Source organism: Hippichthys cyanospilos, chromosome 16 (genome assembly GCF_059441005.1).
Source record: "Hippichthys cyanospilos isolate Australia breed blue-spotted pipefish chromosome 16, RoL_Hcya_1.0, whole genome shotgun sequence".
NCBI classification, from domain to species: Eukaryota; Metazoa; Chordata; class Actinopteri; order Syngnathiformes; family Syngnathidae; genus Hippichthys; species Hippichthys cyanospilos.
The window spans coordinates 3,087,890-3,108,404 of NC_142384.1; the positions used below are offsets into that span (position 1 = coordinate 3,087,890).

General features: G+C 38.0%; 1 protein-coding gene across 3 annotated transcripts in view; it reads left to right on the forward strand.

The window, feature by feature from the left end:
* LOC148410179 (junction plakoglobin a-like) overlaps window positions 1–13,512 on the forward strand; it is a 140,005-nt gene extending 126,493 nt beyond the window's left edge. For 2 of the 3 annotated variants that reach the window (XM_088437950.1, XM_088437951.1), the window contains exons 11-18: window positions 20–172; window positions 343–462; window positions 1,000–1,150; window positions 3,819–3,940; window positions 5,515–5,554; window positions 8,571–8,606; window positions 8,702–8,841; window positions 11,825–13,512. In XM_088437950.1, the coding sequence (XP_088294076.1) occupies window positions 20–172; window positions 343–462; window positions 1,000–1,150; window positions 3,819–3,940; window positions 5,515–5,554; window positions 8,571–8,606; window positions 8,702–8,838 (759 nt within the window). In that variant the 3' untranslated portion in view covers window positions 8,839–8,841; window positions 11,825–13,512. The remainder of the gene's footprint in view (window positions 1–19; window positions 173–342; window positions 463–999; window positions 1,151–3,818; window positions 3,941–5,514; window positions 5,555–8,570; window positions 8,607–8,701; window positions 8,842–11,824) is intronic. The other variant, XM_088437952.1, reaches the window with a different exon arrangement.
* Window positions 13,513–20,515: the final 7,003 nt, after the last annotated feature.

Sequence of the window (20,515 nt, forward strand, 5' to 3'; positions counted from 1 at the left end):
GTTTGACTAATTCATCCAGGCTACTGTTGGCCTCATCCGGAACCTTGCACTGTGCCCAGTTAATCAAGCACCCCTGAGGGATGCTGGGACCATCCCACGATTGGTAAACCTGCTGTTAAAGGCACACCAGGACACACAGAGGCATGCCTCCTCCTCCCAGCAGACATATCAGGTGCAAAGATTACACACAAACACACTTACACATGCACACACACACACACACCCACACACACACGCACATAGTGCCTACACACCACAAGCTACTGCATACAATATATGTCGGATTACCATGTACATTTTTTGTCTTCGATACATTCTCCTTTTTTGAATATACTGTAATAGGATGGTGTACGGATGGAGGAGATTGTAGAGGGCTGCACAGGAGCACTTCACATACTGGCCAGAGATCCTATTAACAGAGGAGAGATTGCCAGCATGCAGACCATACCACTATTTGTGCAGGTACTTTTCGATTCGGTACTAAAAGCGCAATAAAATTCATAAACTACAGATAAGAAGTCAATATTTATTTCAGGCCCATCCTATCATCTCTGCTGTATGCAAGGGTGACACTACTTTCTTGATTCCTGGAATATAATCAGGATTAGGTTTAATATGATTACAAGCACTGGAGTTTCTTGAGATTTCACTGGATGTGAAGTCATGAAACGCCACAAATATAATTGAGGGAATATCAGTGAGGCTTTGGAAAGTGGCAGGGATTAGACTTACTTCAGTCAAAAAGTTGTTTAAGTTCAGTATTGGTATCACGTAAGGACAGAACCATATTTATTTATTGCACCACATGAAACGTTCCTCTGCTTTTACTAATTTACTAGTTTTACTAAATTTATCAGTTCGGATGGTAAAAAAGAAACACTGAAACAATCATAATGGGCAAAAGCTATGCTACTTTTGAAGACATTTGTTTACCTAAATAAGGAGAACTAATTACAACCAAAATTTTTAAACTAGCCGACTTGTGTGTTGTGTTTCCAGCTGCTGTATTCGTATGTGGAGAATGTGAAACGGGTAGCTGCAGGAGTTTTGTGTGAGTTGGCACTGGACAAACAATCTGCGGAACTCATCGACGCAGAAGGCGCATCAGCACCACTCATGGAACTACTGCATTCCAACAATGAGGGAATTGGTATGTCCTTTTTCTTTCTACACGCATGAAACACACACATGAAACACACTTTCATACTTAAAATTGTGACAATTGGGTCCAAGTTTCTCAACATGTCACAGCTTGTAGGATAAACTTCCCTTAAAGGGACAGTGTGTAAGATTTAGACCATTTTTCATTAAAAAGGAATAAATTGATTGATTGTAAATTTCAAAAACGTGCAAATGAATGTGTTCTTAATTAACAACAGAATGTTTTAAATATAATCATAGGTTTAGTTTTCATTCAGTTGTATTACATGGGGGGTGGCACCTCTCCGGAGGCAGCTATGTTTGTTATAGCTACGGACAATGGTAAATGCAGCACTTGCAGCACCCCCTGCTTCCGTAGTGAAAAATGGTCTTGATCTTACACATTGACCCTTTAAAAAGGATGAATGCATAAATGATCATCGTGATGTGGACTCCCGATGAGTTGTAGTTTTGGTAAACTGATTGCATTCACAGCAAAAATGGACATTTTACACATAGACCACAGGTGTCAAACGCAAGGCCCGGTGGCCGTATCTGGCCCTCCGCGTCATTTTATGTGGCAATCAAAATACTGATTTGACAACAAGTTTCTGGCTAAAATGTCATACTTGCAAGTTGTCTTCAACTTTTAAAAACTTGTAAGGAAAAAAAAATGTTCCCATTCTCTATCTTGAACTGTTTTTAACTTCCCTCTGATCTCAAAACAAAGTGAGTGACAAACACTCTTAAAATTTATTTGACTCAGTCCTTCCGGCCCTTTGACAGAAACTACAATTACAATGTGGCCCACGATAAAAATGAGTTGGACACCCCTGACATAGACTGTTTTTGTGTATAGAACATTTTCTTATCGGTAGACTTCCTGTAATATTGTCATGGTTTCGTGTTTTGTTTTCTATCTTCTAATCAACATGGCCGCTGATTATTTGTTTTTGAGGTCATTGCATGTGTTTTACGAGACTCATTTTTCATCTAATTTCTGCTGTCTGACTGCCTTCAACGCTTTGTTTACAAGTCAGACCACTGATGTAATGTTTTGGAATTTTCAATTGAGTCCATTTTAATATCCTGTTTAGTTCTGTTTTTTTGAAAAGTAGGTAAATATAAGTAGTTTAAAAAATGGGCTTGTTTGATTTTATTAGTTGTTGTTTTTTGTTATTTTAAATGCATTTTAGTTTAGGTTTTTTATCATTTTACTTTAAGCTTGTGTTACTTTTTTTTTCTTTTTCGTGTGCAAAACATTTACAACATTACACGTTATGTATAAAATACTCAACAAAAATATTTTAAAATCCATCAGCCACAAATCAAATGCAGTTATTACATAAATAGATAGTAGATAGATCTAGTACATAGATAGGCGTTTCATGAAGCACTGGGAGGCCATTTCATCCTATTGCTACCATTCCTGTACCCACTGCCACTTTTTCAAAAACACAGGGACGCATTGTCCCAATGGTATAATGGGGGTTAAAAGGGTTCAAATATAACAGATTGCAATGTATCACTAAAACTGGTGTTTATTTTCAGAGTAAAACATTGTTGTTTTAAAATGAACTTCAAAAAACAAAAACATAAAATTAAACGGTTCATGAATGAACAATTCGGTTTAAAGAGCCAAAAGTGACATCATGATTGACGACACACTGCCTGGTGGGATGATGGTTCTCCTTTGGAATCTCAGGGCTTCTTTTAAGACCTATTTTCAAAGTGTTAAATGTTAATAAAGTAAAAACAAATGTCTCAACTACCATCCCAGTGCTGTTGTCAAAGAGGAATATAACAATAATCTGAATGTGACACACAGAGGGACGTTAGTGTGGCAACCAATTAGCCATTTCCATTTATAGGCAGTGCAGTTTTCTGTAGCTGGTACTGATTGGAAATTCATTGGTTTAATCTGCAGCTCCCCCAGAGGTTGTTTCTATAAGCAAGACATGGCTCCGTTAATTACTTTTGATAAGCTTGTTGGCACCATGCAAATCAACGGTCTGCATGAGCGCGGGAATTAGTCAATGAGGCAATTGCTTTATGTCTAGATTAGGTAGGAAACACCAAACAAGAAAAAAAGTCATCATTTTTCTTTTCAAACGCTTGTTATTGCATTTTTTATATTTCTGGAACCAATTATTTTATAGTCAAATAGAATTTTGTAGCATTGGTCAGACAGTACTGTCAATGCCAATGTTATTCATAATATCAAATTATATTGATGTATTTTTATACATAGGAAGATCACATAACATGTTTTACACAAGTTATAAAACAGTGAGGTTTGCACATGTTTAACTGTTTTAGCACAAAGAAAGGACTCTATTACACATATGCTCAGATACAAGAGATATTTTAGTTACTGGCTTCATCCAGGATTCACTCATAAAGAACTGCCTGGGAACTAAACATGCACGAAAAAGTTGTGATTGTTCTTTTAATGGCACAATGTCATGCCAAACCATGCCTGTTGTTTTTACATACGTAGTTTTCAAAAGACTATCAAATTATTTTTGCATCCCAATGGACTGTTTGTAGTGTTCCACAAAGTATGGAGATAAAACGTGAATATTTTTGCAATCTTTCAGTTCTTCAAAGTCTTTTGTTCAGCAAGGTTACCTTGAATTTCCATTTGGTCTAATCTGAACTTTGATATCATTTCACAGCCACCTACGCTGCAGCAGTGCTCTTTCGAATTTCAGAGGACAAAAGCTCAGACTACAGGAAAAGAGTGTCAGTGGAACTCACACACTCGCTCTTCAAACATGACCCTGCTGCTTGGGAAATGGTGAGGATGATAGTACATTTATATGGTAAAAATGTTACATGATTTGAAAAAGTATGCACACACACACACACACACACACGTGTATATATATATATATATATATATATATATATATATATATATATATAATGTATGTACACACACACACACACACACACAGTATTCTCTAGTAAGGAATCATATTTGCGCTGTCCAATCTTTCATTATAACAGAACTTCCTTTTGTGAGAAACAATGGTACATGTCCTGCGCGAACTAGTGTTGTATACTGTACTTTATTTTCAAGTCTTGGGAAAAATTAATCTATTTTGAATTGTTCTATTGGCTTAATTTCTTGCTTTATGAAAATGTTTTCCTGCGTAGCATACAGTTGTGTTGCTAACTGCAAGTAATTGTCCCGTTGATCACCATTGATGTCTGGTGATTCCTGTGCATCAATCAACAATCAAATTCCTCTGAGAAGGTTAATTGCCAGAATACTAACCAATAATGGATTCCTTGCATTTCAAAGTCCCGTAGGTTTGAGACTTTGCGACTTTTAGCGTCTCTTGAATGTTTTTTACTTTGTATCTTGCTTCGAATACAAGATGCATTTCCTGGTCACTCTTCCATGTTCATTACCCTTCTTTTTCTGATGGACGCCATGATCCACAGGACGTAGAATAGATAAATAACATTCAAATCTTACATAATTGCAGCCAAAGTCATAACAATAAAGAGTCACTTACATGTCGCCGTTTTGGATCTGATGATATTACATTGAAATCGGAGCGGACACGTTTCCATTATATCGAGCGGGAACTTCCTGTGTTTGCGCTGATGCGGTCCTCCGAATAGCTTCCATTTTCCGGATATTGCACGTTCCGTTGCAAGGGATCAATCGTTAATGTAATATAGTCGTAGACAATTTAATGCATACGTTTATTTTTCCCGGGTTCGGGTATTTTCGTTTGACAGAGGTCTGTATTTGGGAATACTCACTGTATTAATCTACTTTACAGCCTTGCCTTCAAACACCCAATTAGCTTAATAATGTAGTCAAGCTTATAACAACAACAACAAAAACCAAAACAAAACACAACACACTACTGTAAGAGACACATACATCACATTGTTTGAATGCTTTCAACCTCTGGAGTCATTCTTTCCAAAATCAGTTCCAAATATGGTTGCATCGGTTCCCGGTATAGCATAGACCAAAGAGGCACAAAGAGGGCAGGAGCCAGAAGCCAATCACATTTCTTGTAGGAGTGCCCTTGAGCTGATTGAATTTTCAACTGAAGGTGCGGCAAAAGTATAGGATGATGATAGAAAGTGTTTGAAAGGTTGTTACTTAGACTGCTTTTGTCATCAAATGTTTGGTCAGCTACCGGCTCTACTCTAGGTGGATGTTGGAGGACTGCACGTGGTATCTGTTACATTACAGTCACCTTGTCTGTTTGGCATGCAGGAAAGCTTCACAGTGCATTTCTCCACAAAAATGTGAAGCACCGACGGCACAAAAGAGAGGCTTTTGACACTACTATATGTAGTGCCATTTGAAAATTGTAACATTTCTTTTTGTGTTTTCTCAAGGCCCACACAGTCCCTCTGGAATCGTCATACTTGGCTGATGGTGAGTGAATATCTACAACTTTATTTTTCTTCTTGTCCCGCTTCGGCTGAAATTTTGACAGGCATCATTTTTAGAACAATGCAAAAAGGTAGCCCACTTTGCCTTCTGTCAGGGCTACAAGGGCTACACTGGTTGTTCGATGGTGTGGCTAGCATAGGCACATGGTAATGGACGGGGAGGGATGGTACAGCGCTGGAAATGTCTGCCATGCCTAGAGTGAAGTAATGATCTTAAATTGGCTTAAGATACCAGTCACACTTGGCCTTGACTGACTTGAGTAACCAGACTTGATTGATAAATGATGTTTCACCAGCTCTGAAGGCAACTTAGTGTTGAAATAATTGAAGTTAAAAACTAATGAGGAAAAATGGAACAAAGAAAAGGTGCAAAAGGTGCAAGGTGCACTGCAAATCCACAGGATCAATGCTTGCTTTTTACAATATTTACTTTATATTCATGCTAAAGATATATTCAGTAACTGCAAACATTATGTGAAAATTAATCATAAGAAGTCTATGTTCAAATTTAGACTAACAAATATGCACCTAGGACATGCTATAGCTTATTGCTTTTTTTTTTTAATTCTTTTTTTATTTTTATTTTTTATTTTAGAGAGTTAAGGATGTGCCAACAATTTCTGAGATTTGAATTTGCATTGTTAGAACATCTAAAAACTAAAAACTGCTTCGCAATGGGGAAGTTTCTCCAGTATGCAAATAAAGACTTCGCCAGAAAGTCAGCTGAAAAAAATCAAAGCCGGAATCAGCTGGTTGTGAGTTTTCATTCTGAGAACTGAATTTGCAGTTAGAACATGGTTGGAACAGGTGTAAAACTAAAGAAATGCCTTGCTATGGGAAAGTATCTAAAGTACGCATATAAGGACAAGAGAACATCTGGACAGGTCGTGACCTTAGTTTCCTGGTATTGCTCAAAGTTCATGTGTAATTAAAAGTTTGGAGCAACACATTACTATAAACAGATTGGAGTGCAAAGACGGCGGGCTCCGATCCCCTTGCCAAGTGGTGAAGTGTGAAGACGCTGACAAGTCAGGTCTCACACAGTGTCCCTTTAAGGTCTGGCAGATCATGCCGAGATAGAGGATGCTGACTTCACCTTACCGATTAGATACGTTTAAATTCTTTTGTGACGTTATTAGTTTCAGAGAATTTTGCAACTACTTGGTAAGAGCCACCTAAATGTATTCCATCCGATCGACAACCTAATAATGTCATTAATTAGGACAACATAAAAACCAGAAATGGATAACGTTGAGATTTTACCTTAGATGCAAAACCGATTGCTTAGAAGCTTTCCCACCTATTGTTACTTTTCAATATTCTTTTATTTTACTCTTATCATATTCATTTACAATGTTATATTGATCATGTTGATCATTTATTGGAATTTAAATGAGTGATTAAGATATATGGCAAATTGATACTGAGTGGTACCGCCCAACCACGAAGCTGTTGAAATATCTTATGCTTCATTTTGCTTTCTTCCCAGTCATTGTCACTTAAACTTTAATTAGAGTCTTCCTAGTCTTCTTTAAGTGAATGCATAACTACGCCATAGTCATCAGTGCTGCCATATCCAAGTAAAGAATAGTTACTCAATATTGGTTGTCTCCAATCGAACATGCCCAAGCGGTCGTATAAGACTGTTAAACTTTATCCTGGTTATTCCAGGTGCAATGATCGTCAAAATAGGAGCAGTTACTAAAGTAGCGTGGTTAACTTTCGATCTCATCTCAAAGGTTACTCAATGAGGTTGCCGGATAACTTTAGACGGGCAGGCGTCTCAGAGTTAAGGCTGTGAGCACCAGGACAAATACTATTCGACACCGATTTAAGCAGACGTCCGTCACCTCATTTGTGAGCGTTACAGCCACGAGACTCACGGGGTGTCTTAAGTCTTAGACGGGGAGTCAGTCAGGAATGTTAGTTGTCCTTAAGATAATTAATAGACCTACAGTAAGTGCAGATCAGACATGTGGCACCCCAGATGGGACCCAAATAATACAAATATTGCGTAAAATCGAATACAGTAATCCCTCGCTGTATCGCGGTTCATCTTTCACAGGTTCGCTGCTTCACGGATTTTTTACAGTGTGGCTATTTTTTACAGTGCATTGTGCTCTGAATCTGATAGGTTCAAGGGCTTTACTGTTGTCTAGAAATAAAATATTGACACTGTACTGTAGTGGTTTTTCACTTGTCAATTTATTACAAAAGGCAAGAGGATCCAAAAGCTTGCTTTTGTCTCTCCTGTGTCTCTTCTTTAACCACTGTGTGTGCTCAGCTCCGCACATGCTCACACGTTACCAACATGCTAGTAAACACATTGATTGGCAGCTTGGTCGCTGGGAGACGATCACGGGACTTGTAGGCGTGCCGAGAGCAAACGCACACACTATGTAGGCACACAGACAGCCACAGAGAAATGCGCAGCTTTGGAAATTGGACTTTTACCAAGATTTCTTTGGTAAAAAATTGAAATTACAAGTGTATTGTTATGATATAAGATGCTTCACTTTAATTTGATGTCTGGGCATATCTGTTTATAAAAATCTTCTTGCTCAGAAAAAGAAAGTGCGCCAACAACTACCCATAACAATGTGCGGACTCAGGACAAAGAGGCACAGTTGGGACTGTGAAATATGCCAGTGACAATGTTTCCAATCTTGTATTCCTATATTTACTAATTACCTGTTACTAATTACTTATTATTTAATTACTAATTTTGGGCTTTAAAACTGGTTTTGATTTTTGGTTTTATTCTATAGTTCAGTATTGCATTCTAAAATAATTAAAAAAAAAAAAAAGCTGACTACTTCACGGATTTCACTTTGCATGCGTTATTTTTGGAACGTAACCCCCGCGATAAATGAGGGATTATTGTATACAAAAACATTCTAACCTTTAAAGGCAGATGGTATCTAACTTAGATCATTCCGATGAATAATTTCTGCCTCTTTCCTGTTGTCGATGTTTGTTTTTTTTTCCCCTCCTGACAGGAAAATTAGGACTGTTTGGTGCAGCATCTCATTTAGGTGGATAACACACTGAAATTTATCAGACCACCTTACAATTGAGTCCATTTTTTTAGGAGGGAAATACATGAGTGTTTTCTATCTTACCGTTTTAGAGTTAGAGGGCCCTTATCCTCCCTATGGTTATGCTGAGCTGCCTCTGGACACTCTGCCGTTAGACCCTGATCTTCATGAGTCCTATATGCCTGACATGACCTATGATGCGAGACAGACCTACCCTGAACCGCTCTAACAGGTAAGTTCTACACTCATACAAATAATAACCTTCTAGTTATGGTTCTGCAATTATAGGGGCGTCATGGCTCAGTGGTAGAGTGGTCGTCTCTCAGCCGAGAGGCTGTGGGCTCGATCCCCCAGCCATCGAGACCATGTCGAAGTGTTCTTGATTAAGACATTGAACCCCTAATTGCTCCTGATGCTGCGTCATCAGTAGGTAAATGACTAGCGCATTGAGTAGCCAAGGTAGAAAAGCGCTATATAAATGAAAGTCCATTTTCCATTTACCATTTTGCCATGGTGAATTGAAAGATTACCAGTAAGTCACAGGTAGTGCAGTTGGATATTTGAACGACATGACAAGATATTTGAACATGTCGGGTGCATATCTGAGCGTTCACACGTGACTTGTGCTCTTAATTGCACACTTGGTGACAAACTGTGGTGCCACCCCTGATGGATGATAGTGTCTTAAGCACTGTGTAGGGAGCAGCAGCCATGGTCACAGCCTGCACTGACAAAACTAACAATCACACCTACATACATGCAATTTAAACTCTTTAATCAAACTAAAAATGTCTGAGTACTTTTAGAGTAAGAAATAGAAGAAATAACTTTTACATGAATCACAATGCAGACAAGATCAGAACTGACTAAATCATGACACACACAGCTGTTCACAATAACAACAAAGGAGCTTTTGGAGAAACATTTGTTGGCATATCCGCCACTATGTTCTAATGTATACCGCTTTTTCAATTTGTTTTGATAAAATATCATTCAAAATATAATTCAGAAAAGGGATTTGTAATTTTGTTTCAGTCGACTGATAGCTGGTTTCAGGTTGGAGAAAAGGCATTCTTTTTCAGCTCATGCATGGGAAGAATGGAGAAGGACTGCACAAATACAATTCTACCACGCTCTTAAGCAGCGTTTCCTAACCCTCTCTTTTTATCTGATTCACAAGTCTCTAATTGCATAAAAGTTCCTGCTCTAGAAAGAAGGAAAAAAAAAAACATGTCAGGAACACAGTGTATTTATCCTTGTGTGTGTTTGTGTGTGTGCATTTGTGTAGGTGTGTGTGTGTGTGTGTGTTTGTGTGTGTATGATTAGTGCATGTGTGGCAAGGCATTCTGTGTGTCAAGACATTCTGCTAGATATTTTGTAGACAACAGATGAAGTGACATCTGTCTGCAGTTAAGCTTGAGCAGGATGTTCAAGGCTGTCCTTCCCATGACAGCAACCTTCTCATAGCAAACACGATTTCATTGCGAGCAGTGCATCCATTCTTACGGCAAAGCTTTTCTTCATTGCAAGCTGTTAAAGATATTGTAGCAAATGTATAATCACTATTTATACAATTCTTTTGACAGCGGGAAACCATTAAAACAGAGAGATCATATAGCGCCAGCGCCGTGCATCCAACATGGATACTATTATGAACCAATGTTTATATACAATTTAATTCATTTGTTTACTTATTCAACTAACACCACCGTCACAGTTTTTAGGTAGCATGCATGACCATAAAACACAGTCTAGAACAAACTGACAAGGTGTTGGTAATGCACCAAAAGTATTTGGCAAGCGCCAAATAAAATAGAGGAAAAAGTAGAAGCAGCAAAAGTAGTCATTACAACAAATGCATCACTAGTTTAGCATGCAACTTTTGCTGCAGCAGTCGTTCTCAAATAGTGGGTCGGACCCCTGGGGGGTGGGGGAGGGGGACAATGTCAGGAGGAGCACAGATCATCCCAGAGGAAAGGGCTGTGTTTTTGCCATGCGGTGTGTGACGTGTAATTTCAATAGAATGATTGGCAACATTTTAGTCCCTTCAATTTTAGTCCCTTGGTATTTTTTTCTCTGTTTTAGACTAACCCGTAACCTGTGCAAACGCTGTAAAAAATGTATGTAACATTTGTTGACGATTAATTTATTAAAATTTTATTTAAAGTTATTTATTTATTTAATTATTATTATTTATTTTCAAAGTTATTTTAAAAAAGGATAGACTTTTAAGTTTACTTTACTTTATTTACTTTTCTTTAATAGTGGTAATTGTGGCCATATGAGCCCACTTTGAAAATATGGGGCATTGTGTTTTTGGAGAGTGTTTATTGCATAGTGATTTATAGTTAATATGTCCCTCCATTTTGTAGAGCCGCTTACCCTCACACAAGGGTCGCAGGCTTGCTGGTGCCAATCCCACCTGACTTCAGGCAGTAGGCAGGTTACCAGGGGACACCCTGAAATGGTTTCCAGCCAATTGCAGGGCACACAGAGACAAACAACCATTCACGCACCCAATCACACCTCAGGACAATTTAATATGTCCAATTTACCTGCTTTGCATGTTATTTCAGTGTGGGCGGAAGCCTGAGAGAACCCAAATAGGGGCACAAGAGAGCATACAAACTCCACACAAAATGTCAAAATGGTACCATCTGAAAGACTGGATTCCATTCTTTACTTAAAAAAAAATACGTTATTCTACGTTATTCCGTTCTTTAGTAATCCCTGTATGAAAGTTGGTCGTTTGAGTGACACCAAGCTATTTTGGCAAAAGAAAAAAAATAGCTTTTTTTTGTAAAGCTATGTACTCTGCACAAACAGTGACACAAAAGGTTTTTTAGTGGCATATGAAACAGTCTAAACAGTCCTTACCTTAAATAAAACATGGAAAAAAAGTGAAAATGTTTTTTTTTTAACAGTGTGCGTATGTATTTAACTACATTACAACAATGTTCAACTGACATAACATTAAGAAGTGCGCTGGCCGCGAGTGTCATCTTTTCCATTCATTAAATTTTTTTTTAAAAAACAAGTGGATAAGGATTCTTGTCACTGAAATACAACCGAAGTATCTTACATGATGAAAATTCTCATCCATGACAATGAAAGAGTTCATATGTGTACGCAATTATATTTAATTTCAATTTATTTAAATTCAATTTTATTTTATTTATGAGATTTGTATAGCAATGTTTATTTTTGTCTTTCAGGAACATAAATTGGAGTCTGATACTGAGGAATAACAAATCAAAAAAAGAAGGAACTGAAGGAATTTGTGGAGGAAGAAAGAAAAGCTTCTGAAGGTCTTAACGACACGCCTTTTCAACCTTTTCCAAGGAGGAAATTATCTGATTTGGCAATCAAGAATTTTCTGAAGACAGTTTATTGAAAGTGGTTGCTGTGGGTGTAAATAACACAACTGATATTTTGTTATGATGTCTTACAGTGGGGTTAAAGTGTACTCTTAAAGGGGTAATGTTTAAAAGCAATCACAAGAAAACATTTCATAGACAGGCCATGCAGGACAAGTATGAGGTCCAATTCGAACAGAGTGACAAATTAACAGTCCAAACAAAATGCAAGAATACTTCCCTCCTTCCTTTTAAAAAGATGTTTAGTAGCATTAGCGAAGACAGAGGTTAGCCTCAACAATTACGTCCGCACAATGATCTAAGTTTCAATCTAATAAAATTTTATTTTATAATCGTGATTAATGTTAGTATGATTTTTGACCAAATGCTAGCCGTGCACCCAGCTGTGATTTAGATGTCTCCTCTGTGTATTTGAACTGTTCACGTCCCAGAGTGTCCTTATGTGATTTTTGCATGGTATTATAATGTGTCTACATTGACATTGTTCACCTTTGCGGACTGAGAAGCAAATGGACATGAGTGAAGGGAAATGTACTTGGCAGTATGTTTTACCAAATAGGAAAAAAAATATATATTAAAAAGTCTTGAACGTCTCCGACTACAAAGTCTGTACCACAGCTTTTTTTTAATCGACTTGTTCACATTTTAATGTGAACAAATTAACAACAGTTGTGAGATTGTCTTTGACAAAGAAAGAAATGGTGTATTAAAGATTCAGTTTTGAACTGGTTAGTAAATAGACAGCATTTTGTTCTTCCTTCATCAACCTCAACTGTGGCTATGAAGGGGCTGTTTTTCAACTAAAGGAAAACCTCACATACAGCATCACAAATATATACCGTATTTTCCGGACTATGAGATGCACTAGTATATAAGCCGCAGCAGCAAAATATGAGCAAAAAAAGGATTTTTGTCAAGGATAAGCCGCACTGGTCTATACGCCGCAGGTAACAACATCAGATCTTTATGCAAAAAGATGGTATATGAAGTTTATCTTTTTTTTTTTAGTTATTTAATTTTTTTGTAATCTTCTGCCAACAGCAACATCCTCTCTTTAACAGACCGAACATGCCTGCATGTTTAGTCCCAACATATTTGTAGAAAATGGATGGGTGGATAGATAGCTGTTAGTTAAATAGCAGTTCACAATCGAAATCAATACTTTAATTTTTATTCTCCCTATGTTTGATAGTTTATTTCAGTGAACCTAACACATTCTATATAATTCATATACAATCCTAACTACATAAATAAAATCACTTATACTGTGAACTGTATATAACATGTACATGTCACAAGTTTACCCTTATTAAATTTAGACATTTTTTTTAAAATATTGTTTTAACTTTTTTTGAGCACACCCATTGATTCACATTGTTTGTGAGCCCTTAACAGAGGTGTAGTGTACCTTACACTGAATTTGACTAAATTGCTTATTTGACTTAGCTGTTCATTTATTCTGGCTGTGAATTTATTATCTGTCAATTTATGCTCCTGAAATTAAATGCTTTACTCAAAACTCATCATATCAAGGTGTTTGGAGTATTCCTAAGAAATGTAATGCATTACACACACACACACAAAACGTTATATTTTACTAGGTACAAATGAGAATAACACAATGCATTACAATGCATTTCTAACCTGAAAGTGATGGGTTTTTTCTCCAAACTTTGCCAAAAACACTGCGAGATCAGAGGATAAAAGTCCGGGGCAAAAATGTTTCCTTCTTGTTGTTAGTATCTACTGCAGCAAAGATGAGTGCTGCAGCAGCAGTCAACAAGCTGAATATGGACAATACGTCCAGAAGATGGACATACGCCCATTACTTTTGTCAGTGATAAAGACAAGAAAATATAATTATTAGGTGCACTTTGTGCGAGACACTTAAAATGCCGGCCACCAATTTGACAAAGCATTTAGAGCAAAGCCACAGTAACGTTTCGTTAGCGAAAAGAAAGTCAAAGTCAAGGTCAAGTCAAAGCACACGGTGGATTGAGAGTGGGCGTATCACGAGTGGGGAGAGGATCCAAGAGCACGTACGCTGATAAGGTTTGTTTATTGCTCAGCAGAAGACAGCAGTGTGGCAGGATGAAGACAGTATGGAAACTTTGGTGGTGGTTCGGGATCACCGAATCGATGCCTGGTTGAGGCACGAGCAAGAATAGTTGAGGCACGGGCAGGCAGACGTGGGCGGCATGCAGGCAGATGTGGGCGGCAGGCAGGCAGACGGGGACGGAAGGCAGGCGGGAGGTCAGAAACTGGCTAGGTCGATGCACGTGTGGACAGATGGGGGGAAAAAGGCAGGCGGGAGGTCAAGGACAGTCTGCGTACATGTGTCGACTGGCAGAGAAGAGTGCTGGAAGGCTTGGCATAAGGGCAAGACAATCTGGTGAGTGCTGGAGGGTGAGACCGGTTTAAATACTGAATAGGGGATGAGCTGCAGCTGTGGTGATTAGGCTGATTGGCAGAGGAGGCAAGCAGGTGTGGTGAGGTCGAGAACTAGGTGACTGGACTGGTGGGCTGTGACAGGTTCTTTTGCTCAGGGATGCCATTTTGACCTCAAGAGGTTAGGAGACTCGTGGCTGAGTATGTCGTACGTAGAAGATATGCTCCTGCTTTCCACAGTGTATTCGCTACCATTTTTAAAACCTTGTTAGCGTTATCCCTGTCCCTATTAGCAATAACGATAAGGAAAGCTAACACAAATTTTCAGTATAAAATTGTTGTTAATAATAATCTAATCCAACTAAATAAGTGTGGTCAATGTGTATCAAGATGAAGCATACAAAAACTCATGGTAAACTTACATTAAACACAATTATGATGACGTGGGCTAGCTGCTAACGTTAGCCCCATCGAAAGAATCTTTGAAACGTCTGTCTCAAATCTAATCTAATTGTTTGAACTTGAATTTCATTATTAACTTTGAAATTGCGGATTGCACTGTTTTCTGCGGCGCGAGTGACTCGATCGACTAACATTGCCTGAAACGCGGATTTGAGATGATTTTTGACAGTTATCTTACACTACAGATCCATGCGTGCAAAGGACGATTCGTGCATCCAAAAGAGATTCTCGCACGTGTCTCGCGAGAGTCGTACTCATATGAGTGGTAAAACACGGATACAGATTTGAAAACACGAAAACAAATCGGAAAACACGGATCCAAATCTGAAAATACGAATTCAATTTGAAAACACGAATACAAATTTGAAAACACGGATATGTCTTTTTGACAGCCATCTTACGCCATAGATCCATGCATGCGAAAGAAGATTCACGTACGTGTCTCGCGAGAGTCGTACTCATACGAGTGGTAAAGCACGGATACAAATCTGAAACACAAATACAAATCTGAAAACACGGATACAAATCTGAAAACACGAAAACAAATCTGAAAACACGGATACAAATCTGAAAACACTCACATGTCTATTTGAGAACACGGATATGACTTTTTGACAGCGATCTTACTCCATAGTTTTAATGCTGCGTGCACACCAAACATGAAAATTTGCGTTGCTACGCGGGGCTTTCTGTCGCTGTTGTACTTTTTGTCCACTTTTTTGTCTGCCAAAAAAAAAAAGGTTCAATGTCGCAATCAAGGGCCGATACCGTGCTAAATGACGTTGAATGTCATTTTGAGTTGAATGTTCCCGAAGTAGATCGCCTGTTGCGACACAAAAGCGAAAAAAGTTGAAAATTTTTAACTTCACGCGAAGGGTGAAATTTCGTTTGCATGACATCGCGCGGCCTTTCGCGTCGCTCCATTCGGGTCCGCGAATGCGCCATTGGACTACAATACAAAACTCCCCGCTTTTTCTCCTCGTTCGCGTTAGGTGTGCACGCAGCATAAAACAGTACAAATCATTTAATATACTGTATATTGTAAACCGTTAAAGACATGACAAAATACAAAATCTTTTTTTTAAATTTTAATTCCTTTCTTACTCAGCTTCACAGCAGAGTAATGCATTGTTTATGCTTTAGGCAGAAACAGTTACATTTTTATCATTTGTATCATTTGTACAAGTAAAATATTACTATTTTCTTGTATGTAATGTATGATACTACCGCATTACAGCAAAAAAGTAATGCAATAGAGTAATTACAGTACTTTTGTAAAGCATTACTCCAACTAGCGGTGATATACACATACAAAACAAATACAAATACCTTCTCTTACACAGTAAAAACACCTTTGGCGATACAAATGTCAACATAATAATAATGCTGGTGGCTTGCTGGTGCTTATCCCAGCCGTCTTCAGGCAGTGGGCGTGGGACACCTTGGACTGGTTGCCAGCCAATTGCAGCGTACACAGAAACAAACAACGATTCAAACTCACAATAACACCTAAGGACAATTTGGAGTGTTCAATACAACTACTAGACATGTTTTTGGTATGTGGGACGAGACCGGAGTGCCTGGGGAGAAAATGCTAACTCCACACAGGAAGCCCAGTGTAATCTGGATTTGAACTCGGGAAGCTCTGAACTGTGAGACAGATTTGCTAAACTGTCTATCTAATCAGTAATAATTTTGATCTTTAATAGCTTTTTTAGAGTGCTGTCTGGCCAATAAACAGGTAATTATGTCAATGACGAGAAAAGGCAAAAACCTATACGTCCAGTTTTTGCAGGTGTGCATTCACATTTTCATTTTCTTGATTTCAATTTATAAACATATGCGCTGTTAAACAAGCTATGCGAATGCTTGTACTGCTGAAATGTAAAATAGGGTAGCAACCACAGGTGTCTAACTGCTTGATCCTGTATGTGTACACTGTTTCATTCTTCCAACACAATGGATTCCAATGATACGTTCATCGGCAAGCTCTGTTGGAGCCTGATAACCATCCTGATCATTTAAATCGGTGTGTTGACGCAGGGAAAAAATTAAAACGTGCAGCATAGTTACTTCCAAAGTAGATAATTCGACAACTGTGTTCTACTCCAGATTCTATGATAAGGAGAGTTGAACAATACTACCTCCTGCTGGTTAGACATTGACGGTAACAGAAAACACTTCAGGACCTTTTAAAGGATCTGTCCCTTTACAGAAAACCCACTTGCATTGGCGAAGGTTTACCTGATTGTTCTGCCATGTGCTCTCAAACACACATTTTTGCTACTTTGTCATGTTCCACACGGACATTTCAAACTAATAAATAAACCGTTGTTTACTTGGGCCAACTCCTACAATGGCTCTTGAAGTGCAAAACAAATGAACAAGTCTGAAATAATTTACCACTTCACAAAACAAATTATCAAAAGCCCAAACACATAATTGGGCTAAGACACGCATGCACAAATGTGACATCTGGTCTACATACATCCAGGGGAATGCCCATAAATACATTCACTATCACACGCTTACCTCTTAACTAGTTTAACTTAAGGGACAGTACAAAGTTTTTTTTTTTGTTTATTTTTTTTTAAATTTAAGTGAATCTGAAGGTCATACGACCAACCGGAAGCTTGCACACATTAACTGTATCCCCTTGTACACTGGTCCAAATGTCCAAGCCCAAGTCCACTGGTCCAAACGTCCAAGCCCAAGTCCAAGTTTTGTTTTTTGTTTTTTTTTCCTGTACAATGTTTTTAATTCTGTGAAGCAATTTGTGTGTGTGTTTTTAATGAAGGGAAAGAATAAGTATTTATTGGAATATTGAAACCAATTTCTAATTTGTCCTGATTCCAAAAAGCATCAAAGTACTTGGATTTGGGCTTGTAATGGGATTTGTTGTTTGACAGTACATTTGCCTCTTTAGTTTCCATAATCTCAAAATTGTGTCACTGATATTAAAAAAAAGAGCAATAAAAGGAGGGAAGAGGTGACAAAAAAGTACTAATAGTAGTCTTAGAGGTTGTAGTCCATCCATCCATTTTCTAGAGCCACTTATTCTCACAAGGGTCACAGGCTTGCTGGTGCCTATCTTAGCTGGCTTAGGGAAGTAGGCGGGGCAAGAAGCTGTAGTAAATAGGGAAGTTAAAAACTAAAAAGCAAGACTCATAACTTCCTGGGAATTTGCGGAATGTCTTGGTAAGTCTTTAATTTTAATTGTGGGAAAAGCCTTTGGTGCATTTCCCTGGACAGATGGTCAGGCAAGCAGCAAGACACCTGTGACCCTGAAGTACCTGCTGAGGATGCCAAAGGGGTTCCACGTAAGTGGAGTTCTCCAGAGTAAGTATAAACCTCAAGTTGCTCATATACATTACAGTTACAGAATTGGGTACTTCGTCAGCACTGATGGACTGTTCGTCAGTTTAATTGATGCATTATAAATGTTGGAAAGTGCAATTTTCATTTGTCATTTTGATCGTCGGGAAGGACATTGTGTCAAACGTCTGTCATGTCTTCATGCCTCCATCAGCCTGATACAACTCTTTTGTCTTATTACAATTTATTTCAACTGACTCAGATGTTTTTCAGGTATTTTGCTGCACCTTGATTGTTCATACTGCAATCAGTCTACTTTCAATGAGACATTGGTCTGGAGATTTATTTGTAGTTGCTCCTTTTCTTAGTCCGGGTTTCAGGTTTCATGCTAAAAAAGAGCATTCTGGGATCTGTTTCCACTGCAAAGCGGTCACTCCTTTAAGTAACCAATCGGTGCAGATTGGAATTTTTTTAATTCTCTAATTTTTATCATTATTATTATTTTTAGTAAATTCAACCTCAGCAAAACTTTGTTGAAACCGTCTACTATAGTTTTAGGGCAGGCAGTTAAAATGAGAACTGACATCTTCATTTCAGTGTCATGCAAAGCATGATAATGCCAAACAGTGGACTTGATTACCAATTGCACTCTAGTTTCCTGCATTCCCTCAGATGCGGAATAATACAAAACATGATAGTGTATTGTACCCTAAAGTGAAACTTATTTGCTGGCATAGTTTTGAATGCTACACTTATATTACTGTGTCATGTTTCAATTACAGTGTGACCACAGAAATGGTTGTAACTTTGCATTTATGTACTAAAACAGAAAATTAACTAAAGCAGGAATTAGTATGTGTGCAGACAGAAGTAGACCAGCATAAATCTCGCCCCTAGTGATGGTGGAAGGTTGGGGAAAAAAATACACTGACTGAACGAAGATGTCGGAAAGTGAGAGGTGCTCTGACGAATGTCGTACCAGCAAAAAAATTTAAATCACCCACCTCTGCTTAGTTACTGCTGAAGACTCTTTGTGGTTTATCCCTGCTGTGCTTCATTCCGGGGTCAACAAGGCAAGATTAAGTTTGCTTTCTGTTCACTCACTGTTATTCCATTCCCATGAGACAATCACAGAAGCATGTTGACCCCATTGAAAATCAGTTTGGATTGCTAAAACTGACTAGGCAAATATAGTCTAAAATATACAGTTGTCAGACCGAGCATTTTCTCCAAAGACTTAGAAGGGTAAAAGATAATTCTTAAGACTCATCTTCAATTTTGTGTTTCAGTCACACATGGCAATGCATAGTTCCATTGTAGGCCGCCATTTATAGGGGTACAAAATAAATCATCCCAAAACTAACCTTGACATATTCACAATATTCCAAGGAAAGTTACGTCTACACGAAAAAAACATTGAACAAAAACATTTGGTTTGTGTTTTTCTTGTTTTGATGCATTTTGGCAACCACTGCATCTCTGCTCACCCCTGTCTTGGAAAACTTACCCAATTAATACCAGGATGTCATCTTCGTGGTGATAGTTCCGGTTTTCAAAAATCACCTTTCATTTTCTGTTTGTTAGTATCGACTGGTACAGTGTTTATTTCTTTTTTAGACTGAGAAAAACGCTCAGACGGAACAAGATACTTACGCGTGTGATGTCGCCAAATGACCAAAAGGTGGTGCACAAAAACCAAATTACAAGTAGTCATGCACAGACAAATCTGAAATAATGAAAACAAACAAAAACTAAGCAACCAACCTTATGACTGACAGAAAAAACAACTAAAAAATAATGTCAAAACAAAACAAAACAAAAACAAACTTTTAACTCCACCAAACCCTGATTCAGGGTGGTGATTATGCTTTCAAACCAGCCTCAACCTTTTTGCAAATGTTGCAAACATTTTTAAAAATACACCTGTCATTTGTTAACTGTTAGAAACATTTATATGCAGGCAAAATAATCCAAAATTTGAAAAAAAACATTGAATCCAATTTTTATACTGCACTTTCTTAAAACAGAATTGTGCACGTTCATATCAAACTGAAGTTATCTGTAGTGTGTTTGCCTGATATATTCTCTTAACGTTTTACTTATTGTAATTTTCCCAACCCAGCATCAAAACTCAAAAACGTACTAGTATTTTTTTATGTTACTATTCCTTCAAATATACTGTAGCCTGAACCAGCGCTTACCCCAGTGCAGTTTTCAGAGAAGTTTGAGGATTACATACAGTTAAAAATATGCTTATTTGTAAGCTATGAATGTGGTATGACATAGTTGTATGAATGAGAGAAAACAGGTACGTAAATTTATTTGTTCATCAATGTTATGTGAAATGCGGCCTACTCTTTGAGA